Here is a 17,969-nt window from a genome sequence, read left to right as displayed (position 1 = left end):
TTGAAAGAAACTGAAAGATTTAAGTTAGGAATTTTAAAAAGTTGCAAACAGTCACTGAAGAGTAGCCCACAGAAGTAGGCAAAAATCAAATGTGGTTGAATTTTTGTTAATTCCTTTTTAAGAATTTTACTTAATGACTATTGTTGTTAGTTACTAACAATAAAGATTGTTAGTTGTGAACAGTGAGGATAAAATACTCATACAAATAGTAGCTAAGACAGTGGTGATTGATTATTACTTAGCAGTTTACAAAGCAGTTATTACTAAGTTATTATTAAGTTCTTATTAAGTTATTATTACTTAAGCATTTCTTAAATTTGTATAAATTTTTAGAGACAAGTATCTCTTTGAAATCTTTTACCAAGTTCAACTTAAATTACAAGATTCAATGCTCAGCAGAAGTACGTCTGTTGAATGGAGTCAAGTTCTGCAGCTATTTTTACTGTTGGATTCAGCATCCAGAAAAACCTGGAAAATAGGTGTTCATTCTTTAAAGTAGAGCTTAAGTCATGAAAATAAGACAACATGAAATTTTGTAGTGTCATTATGCAATGTTTATATCAATATTGGATTGACCTTAAATGATTGCATCCCTCAACTTTTTTCACATATTTTGAATAAAACCAAACCTAGAACAAAATTTAGCTCAAAGGACAGATTTTTTTTTTTCTTCTCACAATTACTTATGGCTCAACCTATCCGCAATTTCCTGAGTTAGCCAAGGCTTATGTCTATGTTTTACACACAGTCTAAAATTGCCAGACAATTTCTTTGCGCTCATGTTTTACTGTTCGTAATCCTTACAAATACCCATACTGAACTTGAAAGAGGTATCAAATGAATTATTAATGACCACTCCAAAATTTGTCTTTCATTTTCAACTATAATTAGGAAAACGTACATGACAGCAACCAAAAATATTTGAGTACAGCTGTAGTATTTGTCCTCCCAAATCTGCCTTTTTTTACATTCTGTGGGTTAAATTTATATTCTGCCAGGTTCCTAGTTTTTATAGTATTAAATTATGATTGATAAAATGTATTTACAATGCATATCACACTTGCACATTTTTTATTCTCTTCAGGTACAATCTGCATATGTCATGTCTGTTTTTCCAGTGGCCTCAGGAATATATAATCACTCATCGGCAATGTTATTTGCTTTTTCCTTTAGGGGCTGATGTTATCAATTTTGATGGCCATGTAGTGTTACCATACAGATTCAGGAACAAGAAAATGAAAACACTGAAAGATGTCATCTCTCTGAAATTTAAGACCTCTGAAAGCGAAGGTGTAATCTTCCATGGAGAAGGACAGCAAGGAGACTATATCACCTTGGAACTGAAGAAAGCCAAACTTGTTCTAAATTTAAATTTAGGTATGGTTTGATTGCTTAGTTTTGTGGTAGTTTTTAACTCTTCCACAAAAATTTTAGGTCAAATATTTCATCTTCTTTCTCACAGTAATATGATAAGCCACATCATTTAATAAAATAATTTGGTGAAAATATTGTTAATTCCCTTTCTACATGTTGAGGGTTTTTTTCTCTCCTTTTTTATTTTGTGTGACATACTCTGAAAATAAGATCATATAGAAAAGCAAGTTCCGCAATATATTGCCTTTACGCAAACAAAAAAAAAAGCTTGCTAGAATTATATTTGGTCTCAGCTGTGGCTTTGTGTGAGAGGACACTGTCATCACTTCTAGAAGAATAAAGGTCACCTTTAGGAACCTCGTAGAAAAAAAAAGTACCAATCTAGGAAGCTACAGGCCACATGATGTTCAGCAGCCTTTCTAGAGTGTGCGAAGTAGGAATAAGAAAGGAAAAGAGAAAGATTGCTTTATCAGGCAATCTTATGATGAAATCTTGTATATGTTACTCTAATTCCAGCATCCTTTTTGCCTCCCAACTAAAGACTACAGTCTCATGAGTCACTGGATTTATAAAGTACATTTATTATGAAAAAAATCCACATTTATCTGGTTTCAGGTATTTTTTCCCTTAAAACAGAAGAACCCTAGAAAAAAATTTCATGCAACTTTCCTTAGTTCTCTTGCAGACATGTGAAGAGGAAATTGTTCCATTCATTATTTACATTGAATAGTACTTATTTCCACTAGCATTTTCTCCTACTCTCCTTATAACAATCAACATGAACAGATGATGAGGAGGAAAGCACATATTCCTATAGTAGTTATGTATTCTTAACAATTTTAATTGCAGTAGTAACCCATTCATTTCAAGTTCCTCTGTATTCTTTAGTTCAGTCTGTCTTTATAAGCTATGATAACTTCTATATATGTGCTTCGTGAGGATGTTCTTAAATCACTAGGCTGATAAATAGGACTAGACCAATAAATGGGACTAGGCCCTGTGACACACACTCACTCAATAAACAGAAGAAATACTTCATAGTATTATTCTTCCTCTACCTGAGAGTATTGTCTTTGCACCAGAGACAGTAAAAAAGGATGTTCACCTTGGCTGGTGAGATCAAGTGACTTAGTTACAAAAATCAGGGGGCAAGGGGAAGGATGAGGAGACAGAGGTGGACTTAGGTTTCACTTTGCACTGGATTTGACTTTGCATTGAAGAAACTGAGGCTCAACGACATGCATGAAATTTTATTTTATCTTTTAACCAACAGGATCAGTGGCCTTCAGCATAAAGGCCGTATGGTCATTTGTAGGCAAGTAATGTCTTAAGCCATGGTGATTTACCAGAACGTATTATCAACATACATAAACCTTAATGTCTGAGTTGCAAGTATACTTGGTGGTAAGAAATTCACAGTCTCAGAAATGCTTTAGGTCCTCATGCATTCAGAACATGGAAGATTGCACTGAGTTATTGGGCAGTGCAGCAATTTTTTACACTTACTGCTGAATTAGTCATTTGCTGCTTCAGTTGAGATCCATGCTATAAACCTTTGCTGGCTTAGCTATGTCAGTCAGATGGCAATGAGATGTGATCTCTGACTAGCACAGCTGCACTGGCAACCCCCCCGGAAAACAAAACTGTGCTCTTGCTGGTAGTTTGACTTCCAGAATAGGGAGATTGCTGCAGGAGGAGAGATTGAAATAAGCTGTATTAGCAGAAGATGTTTTTTGCAGCTGTTAGCTCAGTCTGCATTGAGCCTTTCCCTGTCTGCTTGCTGGTATACTGTACTGGCAGAGGCCACAAAGCATAGAACTCAGACTGAAAAGGCTTGTTGTTGCCAAAGACTCTTATCAGACTCCATGTCCTCCTCAATAGTCATAAATCAGTACAGTTCCAATGCAGCTCAGGACATGGCCCAGAGGTGACAGCTTTTCATTTCTGTAGTGTAGGATTTAAAACACAGAAACCCCTTAGTTGAAAACAACTTTACAACTAGAAGTTGATATTGCTTCTCTGATTTGCCTCCAAATAACTACTATTATGAATTCATACATATGATATATTTATACAATACAATGATCAGATACTTGCTGTATTTGGTCTGGTTATTTGTATTTATGGCAGCAACTCACCACTGGGCAGAACTCAACTTCATAGCAAACTGACTTTCTCCAGTTTATCGTATATCTGTATATCCAGTTTATTGTATATCATGTGAAATATTGACAGAGCAAGGGGAAAATGTTTGTCTAACTGGTATGAGGTGAGAATTGCTATTGTTTCTGTTCTCAGGCAGCAACCAGCTTGGGTCCATTTATGGTCACACATCTGTGATGACAGGCAGCCTCTTGGATGATCACCACTGGCACTCCATCGTCATAGAGCGCCACGGGAGAAACATCAATCTCACCCTGGACAGACACATGCAGCACTTCAGAACCAATGGAGAATTTGATTACCTGGACCTGGATTATGAGGTAGATAGTGAAACTTCTTTATTTTCATTCAAATTGGCTTTATAAACATAAGTCAACTAAGAAAAAAAAGCTAACACAATTTAAGATGTTTTGGTACTTTTTTGTACCTGTGTTTTAAGTATTTCTTCCCTTACATTTCCTGAAATTTTCTTTCCAATGGTGTTCTCTTCTAAGTGTAAATTATGTTTCTGTTCATTAGCCTACCAAATCCCATCTGGAGTAACAGTCATCCTAGGCCTTTTTTTTAAAGTGTGAGATCTGTGCTATTCAGCAAGCTAAGCATATATGACTTTTAAAATCTCTAAAACCAGCTGCTCTAACAAGAAAGTAGATTTTTAAAAAGAATGGTACAATCTGTTATTGCACTCAGGTGATAATTTTGCACTTGAATCAGAAAGCATTATTCTGTGGTGACAATATTTATTTTAAGCAAATGAAGCAGATTAGAACTTTTTACTAATATGGATCTTGATCTGTCTTAGGTAGATGCTTCCTTGTATTTTCACGAATGTGGCATCAGTAACTTCTTTTTATAAAGAAGTAATAAAGAGTTAGGAAAGTTGTAAGAAAACTTATTTAATCATCCAGGTTAAAGCACACAACTGTGGATAATAATTAAATGTGGATTTGTTTGATTACACTTTGCCTTGTACAATTATGAACTTGTTCAGTTGCTCAAAATTGTTACATGAAGTTCAGCATGTTGGTTATTGCAAACTTTGTATAATATTAACTTGCACTCTTTGCTTTCTAATGATAATTAATGTGGTTGGCCTAGCCAAATATGTAATTTCTACTCTTACAACTTATTAAGCAGTGAGAAGGAATCAAAATGATGTAACAGAAAAAAGTTTGATTTAACTTCTGTACTGAAATTTTTACAATCTTCTGATCAAGAACATATGAATGTTTGAGAAAGTTACTTATGATTGTGCTACTGATTCAAATATTTACTTATATTCCAATAAATCTTTACGAATACATTCTTTTCTAGCATTTATAATGAGAAAATAATGAGCAAATGTGCTTGTACCTCTATTACTTACTGAGCACTGGAGATCTGAATTGAGCTTCTGAAAACTCACATAAATAGACATTCAAGTGAGTGAGCTACAGAAAATGTTAGGCTGAATGCAATATACCAGATTTGGGCAATTTTTTACATATATATGTATGTGTATATATACAGATATACACACGCACACATATATACACATATACATGGAGCATGTTTACATAACAAATATATTCCATACAATAAATTTATCCATAGTAACAGTAGAATTCAGTTAAATCACCTTCCCATCCTCTCTGACCTTGAGAGACCTCACTGGCAGTTCTCAAAGGTACATTTCATTCTCTGTATACATGGATCCCCTTGCGTTAAAGGAATTTATTTGTATGTGTATATGTTTCTGTGGTTCATATAAACTCAAGAGCCTTAACCTCTTCTCTTTTCTTTCCTCTCAATTATCTCACTGGTTTTGGAGTCAGTCATCAGAATAAATTTATGTGTGTTTCCATTGTGATTAACAGTGGATTAACCTGAAAGAATCAAAACAACTTATCATAGACAAAATATTTTCTAGGTTAATCTCTTTCAGAAAAGTTTACACAAAAGAGGAATAAACATTAGTTCTGATTGCATTTTCAAAGTCAAAAAATAATCCTATAAGTTGCTCTTAACTCACTGTCATGGTATGTGTTTTTTGCTATTTTTCTTCTTTTCTACAAAATTCTTTCTTTTCTATTTTGTCTCATCCAAGTCTTTGAGTGGTTGTCTTCATCTTTATGTAGCTGATTTGGCCTGCTAAATCATGTGGTAACTCCTCATTGACTATAACTGCATCATAAAAGCATGTTCTCCATAGTAGAAGATCCTTCTGTCTAACAGAGGATAACATCTTTATGTGATTCTGTAAATTCTTCTAGATGAAGCAGATATATAAGAATTAAGGGAAAATAATGTACCGTATTGTAGCCCACCATTGCTGTGCTGTAGTCTGAGCTCTGGCACATGGTTAGAGCTGAATTAATCATTTGAATCAGATTATCTGGCTAATTTCATGTCTACTTTTGTTTAGAAAAAATACTGGGATGGACATTTATGCCAATTTCTTTGTTTGAAATGCATATTGTCCGGTAGCAATCAGAAGAGTAGTTCATATATGAACAACTGTGATGTATGTCTGTCCACAATTTGGACAATTGTAATAATACTTGGGATTTCCTACCATAAATATTTGCAATCACAAATTCATTACAGATATTTTTAGGCTTTTGCAGTGCTTATCTAATACACCCTTTTTCTTTTAACAGTGTAGCCAGCTCTCTCATTTTCCATGTTTGAGTATTCAAAGAAAACAAATGCATCTACAGTAAATGGATTGAAAAGTCTTTGCCTTCTAGTAACTATATGCCATTTTCTATTTCATTCATAGATAACCTTTGGAGGCATGCCTTTTTCTGGGAAGCCAAGTTCTAACAGCAGAAAAAATTTCAAAGGCTGCATGGAGAGCATCAACTACAATGGCAATAATATCACTGACCTTGCCAAGAGGAAGAAATTGGAACCTTCAAATGTGGTAAGAGCATAATTTAATGGTCATCTGCACCTCTGCTTCTCCTTCTAAAGAATAGTAGAAGGTTTATGAGTGTGTGTAGCTGATATCCTTGTGGTATACTGGAATAATACAGAACACAAAACAAATTTTACCACAAACCCAAAGATCTTATTGTATGTACATTTGTGAATTATTATTGTTATTATTATTATTATCATCCTCATCATTATCACATCTGAGCATTTTACTTCTGGGGTCTTGTTTCATATTTCCAAAATTAGCATCAGATAACTACTGTTATCTGATACTAAATTAGTATCAGATAACTGCTTTTTAAAAGAATATCAACTGAACAAGTAAGTACTTCTTTCTTTTCCTCTCAAATTATAGTAGTCCAAAACCAGTGCAGACAAATTTATTATTAAATTCATTGCAGCTTTCTTGTGGCTTTTAATCCTGGTATATTCCATTCCTTCTGAGCTAGCTGGATTGCTGGAGTGCAAAAGTCTTTGTAAGGGAATGCTTCTACAGGTTTTTCTGGTAGGTCTGAAAAACCTCAGGATATTAGACTTGAAAATCATTGTTTTACTTATTAACATTGCAGAACTTATTATTAGCATTTTATTCTATTTTTGATCTTGCTTAAGTGTTCATAGTTACTTTCATGTTCAGACTTGTGGCTTTATGGTCAGGGTGATTAAGAAAGAATGTACTTTAATTATTGTGGTTTTAAGGCTTTAAAACTCTGTTCCTGAAACTGCTTGCTGGCATATAAGGCAATATGGGTAAGAAATAAATGTATTATTGCCATGAGTTTGAGATGGTTTGAATAACTTTTCAAGGCTTTCTTCAGTACAAGCTTACAGCCTTCACTAAGTCCTGCTAAAAATATGCAGGTTTCCGCTCTTGCTTTTCTCTTGATGTAATAAATAGTGAAGTTATACATACACAGTGATGATGTCATGTAAAGGATTGACTAACATGTAATTGCTCCTTGGATAGTAAAACTGAAGTTCCATCTGATTCTATAAACGCTAGGGCTAAATGGTCCAGAATAATCTTGAATATGTGTTGTTTGCCAATACAAACTCAGTAATACAGCCTGATATCTAGAACAGTTTCTGTATATGAATTTCTTCAGTGTTGTCAAAGGCATGATATTTATACCATGCAGTAAGACTCCAGTTTTAGAATTTTTTTGACCCATTCTCATGAACTCCTGTATCTCTGATGACTTTTTTGGATTTTTTTTCTTCAAAATTGCCTGTGCTTTTCTTCCTGCAGGGCATTTTCAGCTGTAATGTAAACATGATTTCAAAGATTGATGCCTGATTTAGGAAAAGATCTTTGTATGTCTTTGCATTTTGCACGGTCGAACCCATTGCAAGGTAGCGGGACATAATCTTTCTGAGCAGAAGTGCTACTTAAGAGGTTTCTGTATTGCAAATCCTATCCTTTAAAATCCTAGCCACAACTAGCAGACCTGTAAAGTCTCTGAAAAATCATCATTCTTGATTTTATTTGTTTCTTTGTTTCTTTGCTTTTAAAATTCCATTACCTGTAATATGAAAGTAAAATCCTCAAAAAAAAAGCCTTGACAATATTAGTGCTACATCAAGAGGTTATGGAATGCTAGTTTAATTTGATGATTCTGTTGATTTCCAATTCTGAGAATGGCTATAAAAATAGAAGTGACCTTTGTTTTCAGTAGAATTACTTTAATTGCTTCAACCCTTCAAAAGCAAAATCAATTTTACTCTAAATCAAGATGAATTTTTATGATTTTTACGAAACCTTTTTCCCTCCTAGTTTTTAGCCTGATTTAGCATGCAAAAGAAGACTTGTTTGAAACTGCTGTTGTTGCTAAGCATTATTATGATGGTGGTACTTAAGCAATCCAACAGGGTTTAAAGCTGCATTGTAGGAGATATACAAACTCATAACAGTAGTCACACCCTGTCCCAAAGAGGGCCAAGACATAAAAAAGCGTAATGAGGGTGAACACAAACAAAGTAAGCTGTGTGGTGATGAGAATATCATAAGGGAGGGAAAAAATTCAGAGGAAAGAAGGATTTTAAAGAGGTGTGAGACAGAAGAAAATAATATTCTTAGACGAAGATATTTGAATTTCAGATGTCACACAGTGAAAGAGACTTGACAAGTTAATTTTACAGAATGAGGAGGGCCAGAAAATCAGAGATGATGATCATTTGTCTCTGAAAAAAAATTAAATTAAATAATTATGTCTCATATACATGCGTATTATGAGTAAAAAAACACCTCCATGCATCTTTTAAATTTATTGAAGAGTAAGAGTGAAAAGACAAATTAAAAGTATTTTAAATCTAAAATACAGTCAAACAGTGACTTGAGTAATATATTTGTTTTAGATTTAGAGGGTAATAATAAGGGGTAAAAAGTTTGTGAGTCTTTTGTTATGTTTAAAATGGTAACAGCTCTTAAGGAAGACCAAGACAAAGGGATGGTCTTGAGCAGTTACTGTTCTTATTGGTGGAGCCTGATTTGTTCTCACCAATGAGTCAGAAGAGAGTAATGGAGAAAAGGCCAGCTGAGACAGAGAATATCAGGTATCTGCTTTTCTCCTGAATCAAGTTGTAAACAAGAGTTGGCAGTGGCTGACTACGCAGTAGATGCTAACGTCTGTATGCAACTCGACTCAGGACTAAAACAGAAACAGGGAACATGCTAGTAAACTATCTTCCAGTCCATCTTTTCCATGTTTTTAGTAAAATATAACAAGCTTTCTAGGACTTTCATTACCTCGCATAAATGAATAATATAGACCCTTGTACCAATACTGAGAAAAGACCAGGATATGCAGTTAACAAGAAGTAGTACAGAGAAATTCAAGTTTAGGAATTTAGTCATTTTATCAGATTTTCCTACCTAGAGGTATATTAAGGGCAAACAATGTGAGTGCTAATTGTATTTAGTTTCCACAGAACAGTCTCTCCAGTTTTAAAGTCTGTAACTGAAAAATGCAGAGGAGAATCATATTTACTATTCTCCATCCTTACATTCAGTAGGTCTATGCTTCACCCAATTCTGCCTCTCCTATGCCATGTAGTATTGAGTGGAATCATATGCAAATTTAAGCTGAGTGTTTTATTTAAATTATTTTTATTAACCAAACATCGTGTTAAGCTCAAAAATATGTAATAAGCTATTTTAAGAAAAATACAGAAATAACACAAAAAACATTAGCATACAGCACATTATCTGTACTTTATGAACCATCCTGATTTAGCAGGCAGCATAGTCTTAATAAACTCATTGCTTCTCTTTTGGGAACTGCCTATTCGGCCAGCAGGTTTCTTAATTGGGAAAAGTTTTAAGACCCAGTAGTATTTATGCAAGGGATAATATTTGAATTTGGATAAGCAAAATTGATTTATAAGAAGTAAACACGAATCTAATTTGCCGTACAGATTAGAGATTATGATACAAGGCTCAAACTACACAAAATCAGTTATTTTTACCTTTTCCCTATCAATGTATTTTGAAAAGTTCTCTGATAAGACCAACAGTTTCAATATTAATGCACAGTATATATTTGACTTCCAGATGTCATTGTCCAGAGAACTATTCAGCAAGTCACTCTGAATCTACAGAAGAGGATCTCATTCTCTTTGAAAAATGGGGAGGCTATTGTAGAGACAAGCTGCAGATTAATTTGAACTCTTGACCTAGAACTAGTGAGCAATCTATATAAGATGGACTGTACTTAAAAGAGGAGTCATCTCGTGAACTCCAATCATAGAAGAAATCAATAATCCAGTTCATATTAATCTGAATAGCTCAGTAGGGAAAATACTAACTATCAAAGAAATTAGAATTATGTGTTACTTCTTCAAGAAACTTTTTATGCAGCTAGGCTGTCCATGGGAAATGAATTCACTGATGTGAAAAAGGATTTGAATCCATTCAGTACCATTAACATTAATAGGTGTTGTACATGCAAGTATCCAAAACATCAGCATGACAGGAGAGTATCAATTGGGTATAAAAGCCTTCTTGTAACAAGGAAATTGTTAGTTCCTCTCGGTAACAAGGCAGCAAAAGAAACTCAAAATGTCTAACAGAATGCTCTCTGAGCACCTCTTAATTGGTATCTGTGACTGAACCATGAGATATCATCTCTTAAAAAATGCTGTTGCCTTCTCAGTCTACACAGCACTGCCTTAACTATGTAACAGAAGTTGTTTCTAATTGAGGGTGACATTACACTGAGAATGATAGCCAAGGGTTACAGACAGTCTCCACCTTTTTTTTAATGTAAGTTAAATTTGTGGTTTAACCAAATGTATTCTGTAGCACACTTTGAAATGTTCAGATTAAAACTATTCACCACGAGCAAGTTAACTATTTTGAGTTAATGCTTAGTTGGCTGAAAATGTAAAATTAAAATCTCCAGGCAACTTTTAAATAACATCTCCCCACTCCCCCAAAAAGAAACACAAAAAAAACCAAAAAAAACCCAACCAAACAACCCCCCAAAGCAAAACAAAAAAACCAACCAAACAAAAAACAACTAAACAAAAACAAACAAAGAAACGAACCTAATCAGAAAGCGAGTCAAAACCACAAAAAATACCCAGAATAGCCAAGCAGCTTAGCAAGGAAGTTTTTTTGCCTTTACTCATAAAGTACCTGCAATTTCTCTCATCACACAGTTATTTAAAAGGTTTTTTTGTTGTTTTAGCTAATTATTTTCCTAATTCCTTGGATATTTTTTTTTCTATCCATGGAACTTGGGTGCATTAAAAGAACATGAGGTTCTGTCATGAAGAACATATCAAAGAAATCAATTTAAAGAAGTCTCTAGTTTCAGATTACTGGAAACATTAGTGTTCCTTAATTGATCATGGAAGCTGCCAACCTGATAGTATAGTTACTACTAATTCTACTGGCCTTTATAGGTAGACTATAATTTCTGTATAATTTCTGAGGTTCTGTAGGAAATAGAGTCTGTTATGCAGAATAATCAAAGCATCTATCTGAGTGCTCAAGAAAAAATATTATTTTTAATCTTTTTTTTTTTTTTTACATGAGAATTCTGTATAAGAAGCTGAATCAGCCATATGGGTTATATCTTGTTATGACACAGATCAATTGTTTTCTGATGTGATGTTCTTTTAAAAAATGATGAGTTTGGACATCATCAAATGAGTGCTTAAGCTTGCATATTGACATCATCTAGCCCACCTCCAATTGAAAATATTTACTTCTTAAAAAGATTTACCTAGGTCTTTTCTCCCACACATTTTCAAACACAAAGTTCCTACCTTGCTTCCAAATTCTCTTCCTTCCCTCAGATGCATTTATACACTATGAATACAGTATAAAATGTGACATTTTATACTGTATCAGGAAGCTTATATCAGGAAGTCAGTAACATAGCATTTAAAAATAGCTATGCAATGAAGATGTTGAGTGACTCCTGTTGGGACTCTGAACCCTGCTCAAGTGGGTCTCATCTCTAAACACCTATGTACCTCTAAAAATGTTGTTCAAACCTTAATATTTTTCTCAATATACAAATAAATATCAAAGGAATTGCTATCTTGATCATAGAAATAATTTCCATACTGCATCAGATATAATTCTTCCTTCCCAAATAGAACTAAAATTGCCGCATAATATTCACCTGCAACAGGGTAGCAGAAAACCTAACCACAAGAGAGGAACCACTTTGTCACATAGTCTAGGAATTTTTCAGCAGAGGAAGTTTTTCTTTTATATCGCATTAATGCACTTAAAATTAATTCTGGACATAGATTTCTACAAACTATTTACGATTTCTAAGGAAAAGGAATATTAATACATCCTACCATTGTGGTCTTTTGTGAGAAATGGCGTGAGAAGCAGAATGAAAAATTTACATCCCTAATTCTAGTCTTGTTTACAGATACATTTTAAAGCCTTGTAAATCAATAAAGTTGACTGGATTTTTGCCAATTTTCCAAGGAGTAAAATTTTACACTATGAAAACTACACTGTAGTTTATTTTACTGACTACAAATATTAGACATTGTTCATGATCAGCTACTCCAAATCCTTTTGCTTCATGAAATGAAGTATTAGCTTATGTAGTATTATCCAGTAGAAAACATAACAGAGAGGCTGGCTCTTCATGAGGTATTACATACCCTTCTTTCCCAACCTTATGTATTGTATTGATTGACACATGATGTAAGGGTATTTGGAAAGCTGGACTTGTTTTTAGCTGTTCTGTTCTAAGTTTCTATGATGACCATGGACAACCCAAGTTTATCTGTGATTCATTTATTTGTCTTTGAAGTGGAAACATTGAAGTTTTCATTCCAGTCTTAGATTACAACTCTTCAGGCCAAAGTCTACCTTTTATTTTGCATATGTACAGTACAAAATACTGCCAGAAAAAACATTAGAAAAACACTGCTAGAAAAAACAGAAAATCAGCAACAACATTATAATAGTAACAATAACAATAATATTAATAGCACATCTTTATATGCAATATGCATTGATTATAGTAGTCTCTAGGCTGAAAAAATCTGGAATACTTTTCTAAGGTACTATGAATTTAGTGGAATCTTACAATTTTGCTTATATTTTTGCTTCTTTCTTTGTGTTTTATTTAGGGAAATTTAAGCTTTTCTTGTGTGGAGCCACATACAGTGCCTGTCTTTTTCAATGCCACCAGTTACCTTGAGGTTCCTGGTCGTCCAAGCCAGGATCTGTTTTCGGTCAGCTTCCTTTTCCGAACCTGGAATCCAAATGGACTTCTTGTCTTCAGCAACTTTGCGGATGACCTGGGAAATGTTGAAATTGATATAAACGAAGGCAAAGTCAGTGTCCACATCAATGTCACCCAAGTGAAGAAGAACCGGATAGACATCTCGTCAGGTAAGTGTGAGGGTTTTTTTTTTTAAGTTTGGTATAATTTTTGTTGGTGTTGTTCAAAAGCATCATGTACCTAAAACTTAAAACAATAATTTTACAAAATTTAAAATTTATATTGCAACTGCATTAAATCCTTTATTGTATGTTTCGCTGAGTAAGAGATATAAGAATATGAAACAGTTATTAGATTAAAAAAGAAGATATAAATATTCTTATTCTGTCAAGAAACCCAGAAAATATATCACCCATTATGTATAAGGCAGTGTTGCTTCTTTTTGCTTTCTTCCACCTGTCTTGGAGTTTTCTCTGCAAAAATATTTCGTTTCAAAAGGGGAGTGTACTCAATTTTTTGAGAGTAGCCTAAAAATTAGGCTGCTTCTATTACTTCCCAATAATTAAGAAACTCTCATTAAAAGAAAAATTATCCATTTTTACCATAAATATTTGTATGGACTTTTTAGATTTGCATAGTTATCCTGGGAAAATGTTGATTTAGTTTAATACTTTGTTGTTAATTGTGTTGCAACAGGCGTTTCAGTGCCTGTGAAATGAATTTTGTGTCTGAACATAGGAAAGCAAGATATGGCATCTGCCAGGGAAGGCTGGAGAAGGATCTCTGCTGTTGTACAGCAAATATCACAGCAATCTTCTTGTTCTCTTATGCAGGGAATTAACAGATGCATCATATAAAACTACTGAGCTTACTAGAAGTCAAAATGGTCTGCCTTTGACACAAAGACCTTTGACCACTCTGGTCCTATAGATACAAGATGCACACTTTTTTAATTGATTATTTTTAAAAGCTGACAAAGCAGGATTTTGCATAGTCAAATATGCAGCCTTCTATGTTATTACATATGTAGAGTATGAATAATTCTATAGGGTATGAATAGACTTCTGTCTACTAGAAGGAATGAAGCCAGGTTACCACAGAGAACTAGACTAACTAAAACAGCATCCTATATGCAAATGTGTTTTCTGTTTCATAGCTTTGCTGTACTTACACCTGCCACTTGTAATATCACATTTTCGCAGCAGGAAGTTAAAGTCTCTCTTAGTCCTTATTCTGTGCACCTCTCATAATTTACTAACTAGCTAAGTAGCTTTTAGTGTCAGCTTTCCACATTAACATGGGGACATCAGTACTTCATTCTGGGCAGTCTAGTGCTGGCTATCGAAACAGTAGTTGAACTGGCTGGCAGGAATTATGAGAGAACTGTAAGCTGATGTGCAGGTGGCAGAATTTGTTCCTGCATATCTCTGCAGTAAAGATGCTGATATGGAACAGAGTTCTGGTTTGCCTGGTTTTATTTTTCGTAGTTCTCCTTAAATACCTTAAAGTTGCATACACTGACTCAGGGAGCTCTAACTTAGCATGAGCAGAGTTCATATAAACAGGAGAACCTAGCCTTCCCATTTGTCACATATAGTTAAATTCCCACCTTTCTCACTGGTAACTGGGCACGGCAAACCTCCTTACTAAACTACTTTATGAAGTGCTTCTTGATGACTAAGAGGGATCAGACAGTAGATGAAAAAGATTTTCTTGTTGACTTGACAGAACTTTCATATCTAATTCATTTTAATATTTTGTTTAAGGAGAGAAAGGCAGCTGCAAATTTATATATTTGATGACACTTTACAGAAGTAAAAATTAAATAATGCATAGAAAGCACAGTTAAAGCAACTGCGCTTCTAGCCTCCACAGTAGTACATGGACCTGTGTTTACTACTTAGCAATAGAATCAGCAAGGTGAATAGTCTATAGGACAGTGTAAAAAGTTTTGTAGACAGCGGTAAGGTTTAGAGGCAAGAACATCAAATAATCAGCAAGCAGAATCTATTAAGCAGACTGTTAAGAAGGCTGTGAGCTACTACTAATCTGAGAAACCAGAAATAGGTTTGTACTTCATTTTTTATGCAAATTACTTCTACTTATTCTGTTATATACAGTGAATGGAGGGATACAATACTCTACGGTGATCAAATAGCACGAATGAAAAAGTTTTACTTCTGTGTAAATACAGTGATTAAGAGAAGTTACATAGAATGCTGTGGAAAAACATTTGGATCAATTGTAAGTGATTCACTGGAATCATGAAGCAGACATTGCTCTGCATTTAAAATCACAGAAATTGAGAGCTGCCATCAGATAGTCTGTTCTTAGCAGTTTTCTTTGTCTCCCATAGATCCTTCCCTGCTGTCTGTTCTGTATTTGTCAGGGATCATTTTTTCACAGTGCTAGCAGATCACAGCAAGAGTGCTTATGTCCTATTGAATGTTCTCCTTTGGTCTTCCAATAGACTCTTAATTGTTCTTTCATTTATTTAACTGCACATCCTGCCTGCTGAAGATTTCACTGTATTCAATTTTTCATTAAATTCTCTGTTTCCTGATCAATCTTCTTCATCTTTATTGACAGGATAAGTCATCTCAAGACTTTATTCTTGGACTATGTAATATAAAAATTATATTGTTAAAATTATGAAAATGGTTTTGTGTATCTGAAGCTTCTGCACTTATTGTTTGGAGGTCAAAATTATCTTTAGCCTAAGTATGAGATATTCCTGTCTGTCATGCCTTAGTTCCCTCTCTTATTCTATTGTTGCTGCTTTTAAAATGCCACAGGTAGTTGATGTTAGCATTAGCAATGTCTAGATAACTTTCTATAGATCACTTCTTTTTTTTTCCAACATACATTTTATTTTCTTCTTTAAAGATACTAGATACTGTTTAACTTGTGCTCTGTTTGTGCCTTCAGTTACTTTCAAACCACAACCTCAGTTCTATGCATTTGATTAAAGCAGTTAAATCTATCCATATTATGAAAATTTAGTATTCATTTTATGTGTGCTGAAACAAATCAGGGATGAATACATATCTTATAGTCTAATATGTCTGAATTCTGTGTTACAAATGAAAAACAACAGACTTGTGCTGAACTGGCAAACCAGAATCTCAGATTTTACTTGACGTGTCTGTAACTTGTTTAACAGTGACCAAACAACTAGTCCATGCCCTGTCCTGGACTTCAGACAGGTGAATGGTAGAGACAATAAAGAGAAGGTAGAAAACAGTAATAAATTTTTTACATCAGTAAGATGTACACTCTGATGTCCATAACAAAATGCTGAGTGAAACAGAATATTTTATGTTAATGTGCAGTTGAGCCTTCAGTTTGTAGTACATATGAAAGGGACAAAAGAGATTAGTCCTTGTAGTTAGAATTACTGTCTGATTTTGCTTACTGAGCAAATTATTTCCTTTTTTTTCATGGTCTTGCCAATTGGACCTTCAAAACAGGTCTCTAAACAGTAAAAAATTCCTTCCCTACCCTACCCTGCCCAGCATTCTGTTAAGCATTCAGTAAGCACTGTTTACCTGTGAACAGACTGGTAAAACTGTTTTACAAAGTCAACGACTTTGATTTTATTTTTTCCTACATCACTCTCATTAAGACACTACTGCCATTTGATTGATGAGAGTTATGTTAATAAACTTGCTGTTAGTAAGGGGAAAATCAGGTCCGCTGAGACCCGAAATAAAGTTTTAATTAGAAAAATAAGCTACTGACTGTGCAGAATTACATAGGTGAAATACTTAAAGCTTGTGTATAAATCAAGAGTTAAACATGTTATTGACTTTTTCTCTGCAGAGTAAACTGTGATTAATATCTTCACAATTGTATATGTCCCAGAATAGGCATTAATAATAGGAGAGAATCTCAGAAAACTGTCAAGAGATTTATCTTTACTGCTCCATATGGTTTTGACTAAATTCTGCTTTTGTCACTATGAGATTCACACAAACTCCCTATAACTTGTTGGATTTACCCAAGGGATTGATGGAAACAATGCCAGGCTGAGAAGATGGAAGAAAGAAGTGTTCTTGCTTTTAGGACTTTTTAGAAGAATATTTCCAATATAGTTTTGCATACTAAAGGATTGTGATATTCTGCTACAGTTTAAAAGTAATTTAGTTTAATATAAACTACCTGTTTACCCTAAGAACCTACTTAATATTTGTGATCTTGCAAGAATAAGTTGCTGTTGAAGTTGTATTTATTTATAAGCTTTAACAAGCTAGTGTCTTCTTTCTTGAGCACAGAAAAACCAGCAACTGTAAAATGTCATACTCCTAAATCCCTCTTAGCTATAAAAACTTCTATGAAACTTTTCCCAAAGCCACATGCAAATGCTGTTCAGAGCAGGGTTAAGCCACAGCCTGTGTCCCAATCGCCTCCTTTTGTTCCGCTTAGTTTTACCTACCTGCTTCAGCAACTTAACCCAAATACCTTCCTAATGAAACCGAACTTTTCTGAGGCTTTCAACATGGGAAAAAATTGGTAACTCATTAACAAACACACAGAGTATTGCTTTGCTCAAAGAAACAATAGTAACATTCAAAAAAATACTCATGAGGAATCATTTAATTGCTTTACAATGTTTTTTTTAAAGCAACCTCCAAATTCCTGTTTGAATATAGAATAGAACTTCTCTGCCTCTGGAGAAAAGGTGAAGTTTCCATGGTGGCAGATTCAAAAATAATTTTGATTTATGCTTTGCTTACTTTCTCACTTGTCTTTTCATAGCCAGCTTTGACCTTTCATATTTAAACATTCTCTGCTCAACTTAAATACTAT

The 17,969-nt window shown here is 34.2% G+C and overlaps 1 protein-coding gene across 1 annotated transcript in view; it reads left to right on the top strand.

Annotated features, from left to right (window-relative positions):
• CNTNAP2 (contactin associated protein 2) overlaps window positions 1–17,969 on the top strand; it is a 1,021,678-nt gene that overhangs the window by 480,144 nt on the left and 523,565 nt on the right. Inside the window, exons 5-8 of the mRNA XM_039378395.1 lie at window positions 1,174–1,377; window positions 3,673–3,857; window positions 6,299–6,442; window positions 13,066–13,330. Coding sequence (XP_039234329.1) covers window positions 1,174–1,377; window positions 3,673–3,857; window positions 6,299–6,442; window positions 13,066–13,330 — 798 coding nt within the window. The remainder of the gene's footprint in view (window positions 1–1,173; window positions 1,378–3,672; window positions 3,858–6,298; window positions 6,443–13,065; window positions 13,331–17,969) is intronic.

Source organism: Pipra filicauda, unplaced genomic scaffold, assembly GCF_003945595.2.
Source record: "Pipra filicauda isolate LSUMZ 115617 unplaced genomic scaffold, ASM394559v2 scaffold137_size4652046_pilon, whole genome shotgun sequence".
Classification (NCBI taxonomy): domain Eukaryota; kingdom Metazoa; phylum Chordata; class Aves; order Passeriformes; family Pipridae; genus Pipra; species Pipra filicauda.
Note: the sequence above shows the minus strand (reverse complement) of the source record. Positions and strands in the feature narration are given on the sequence as shown.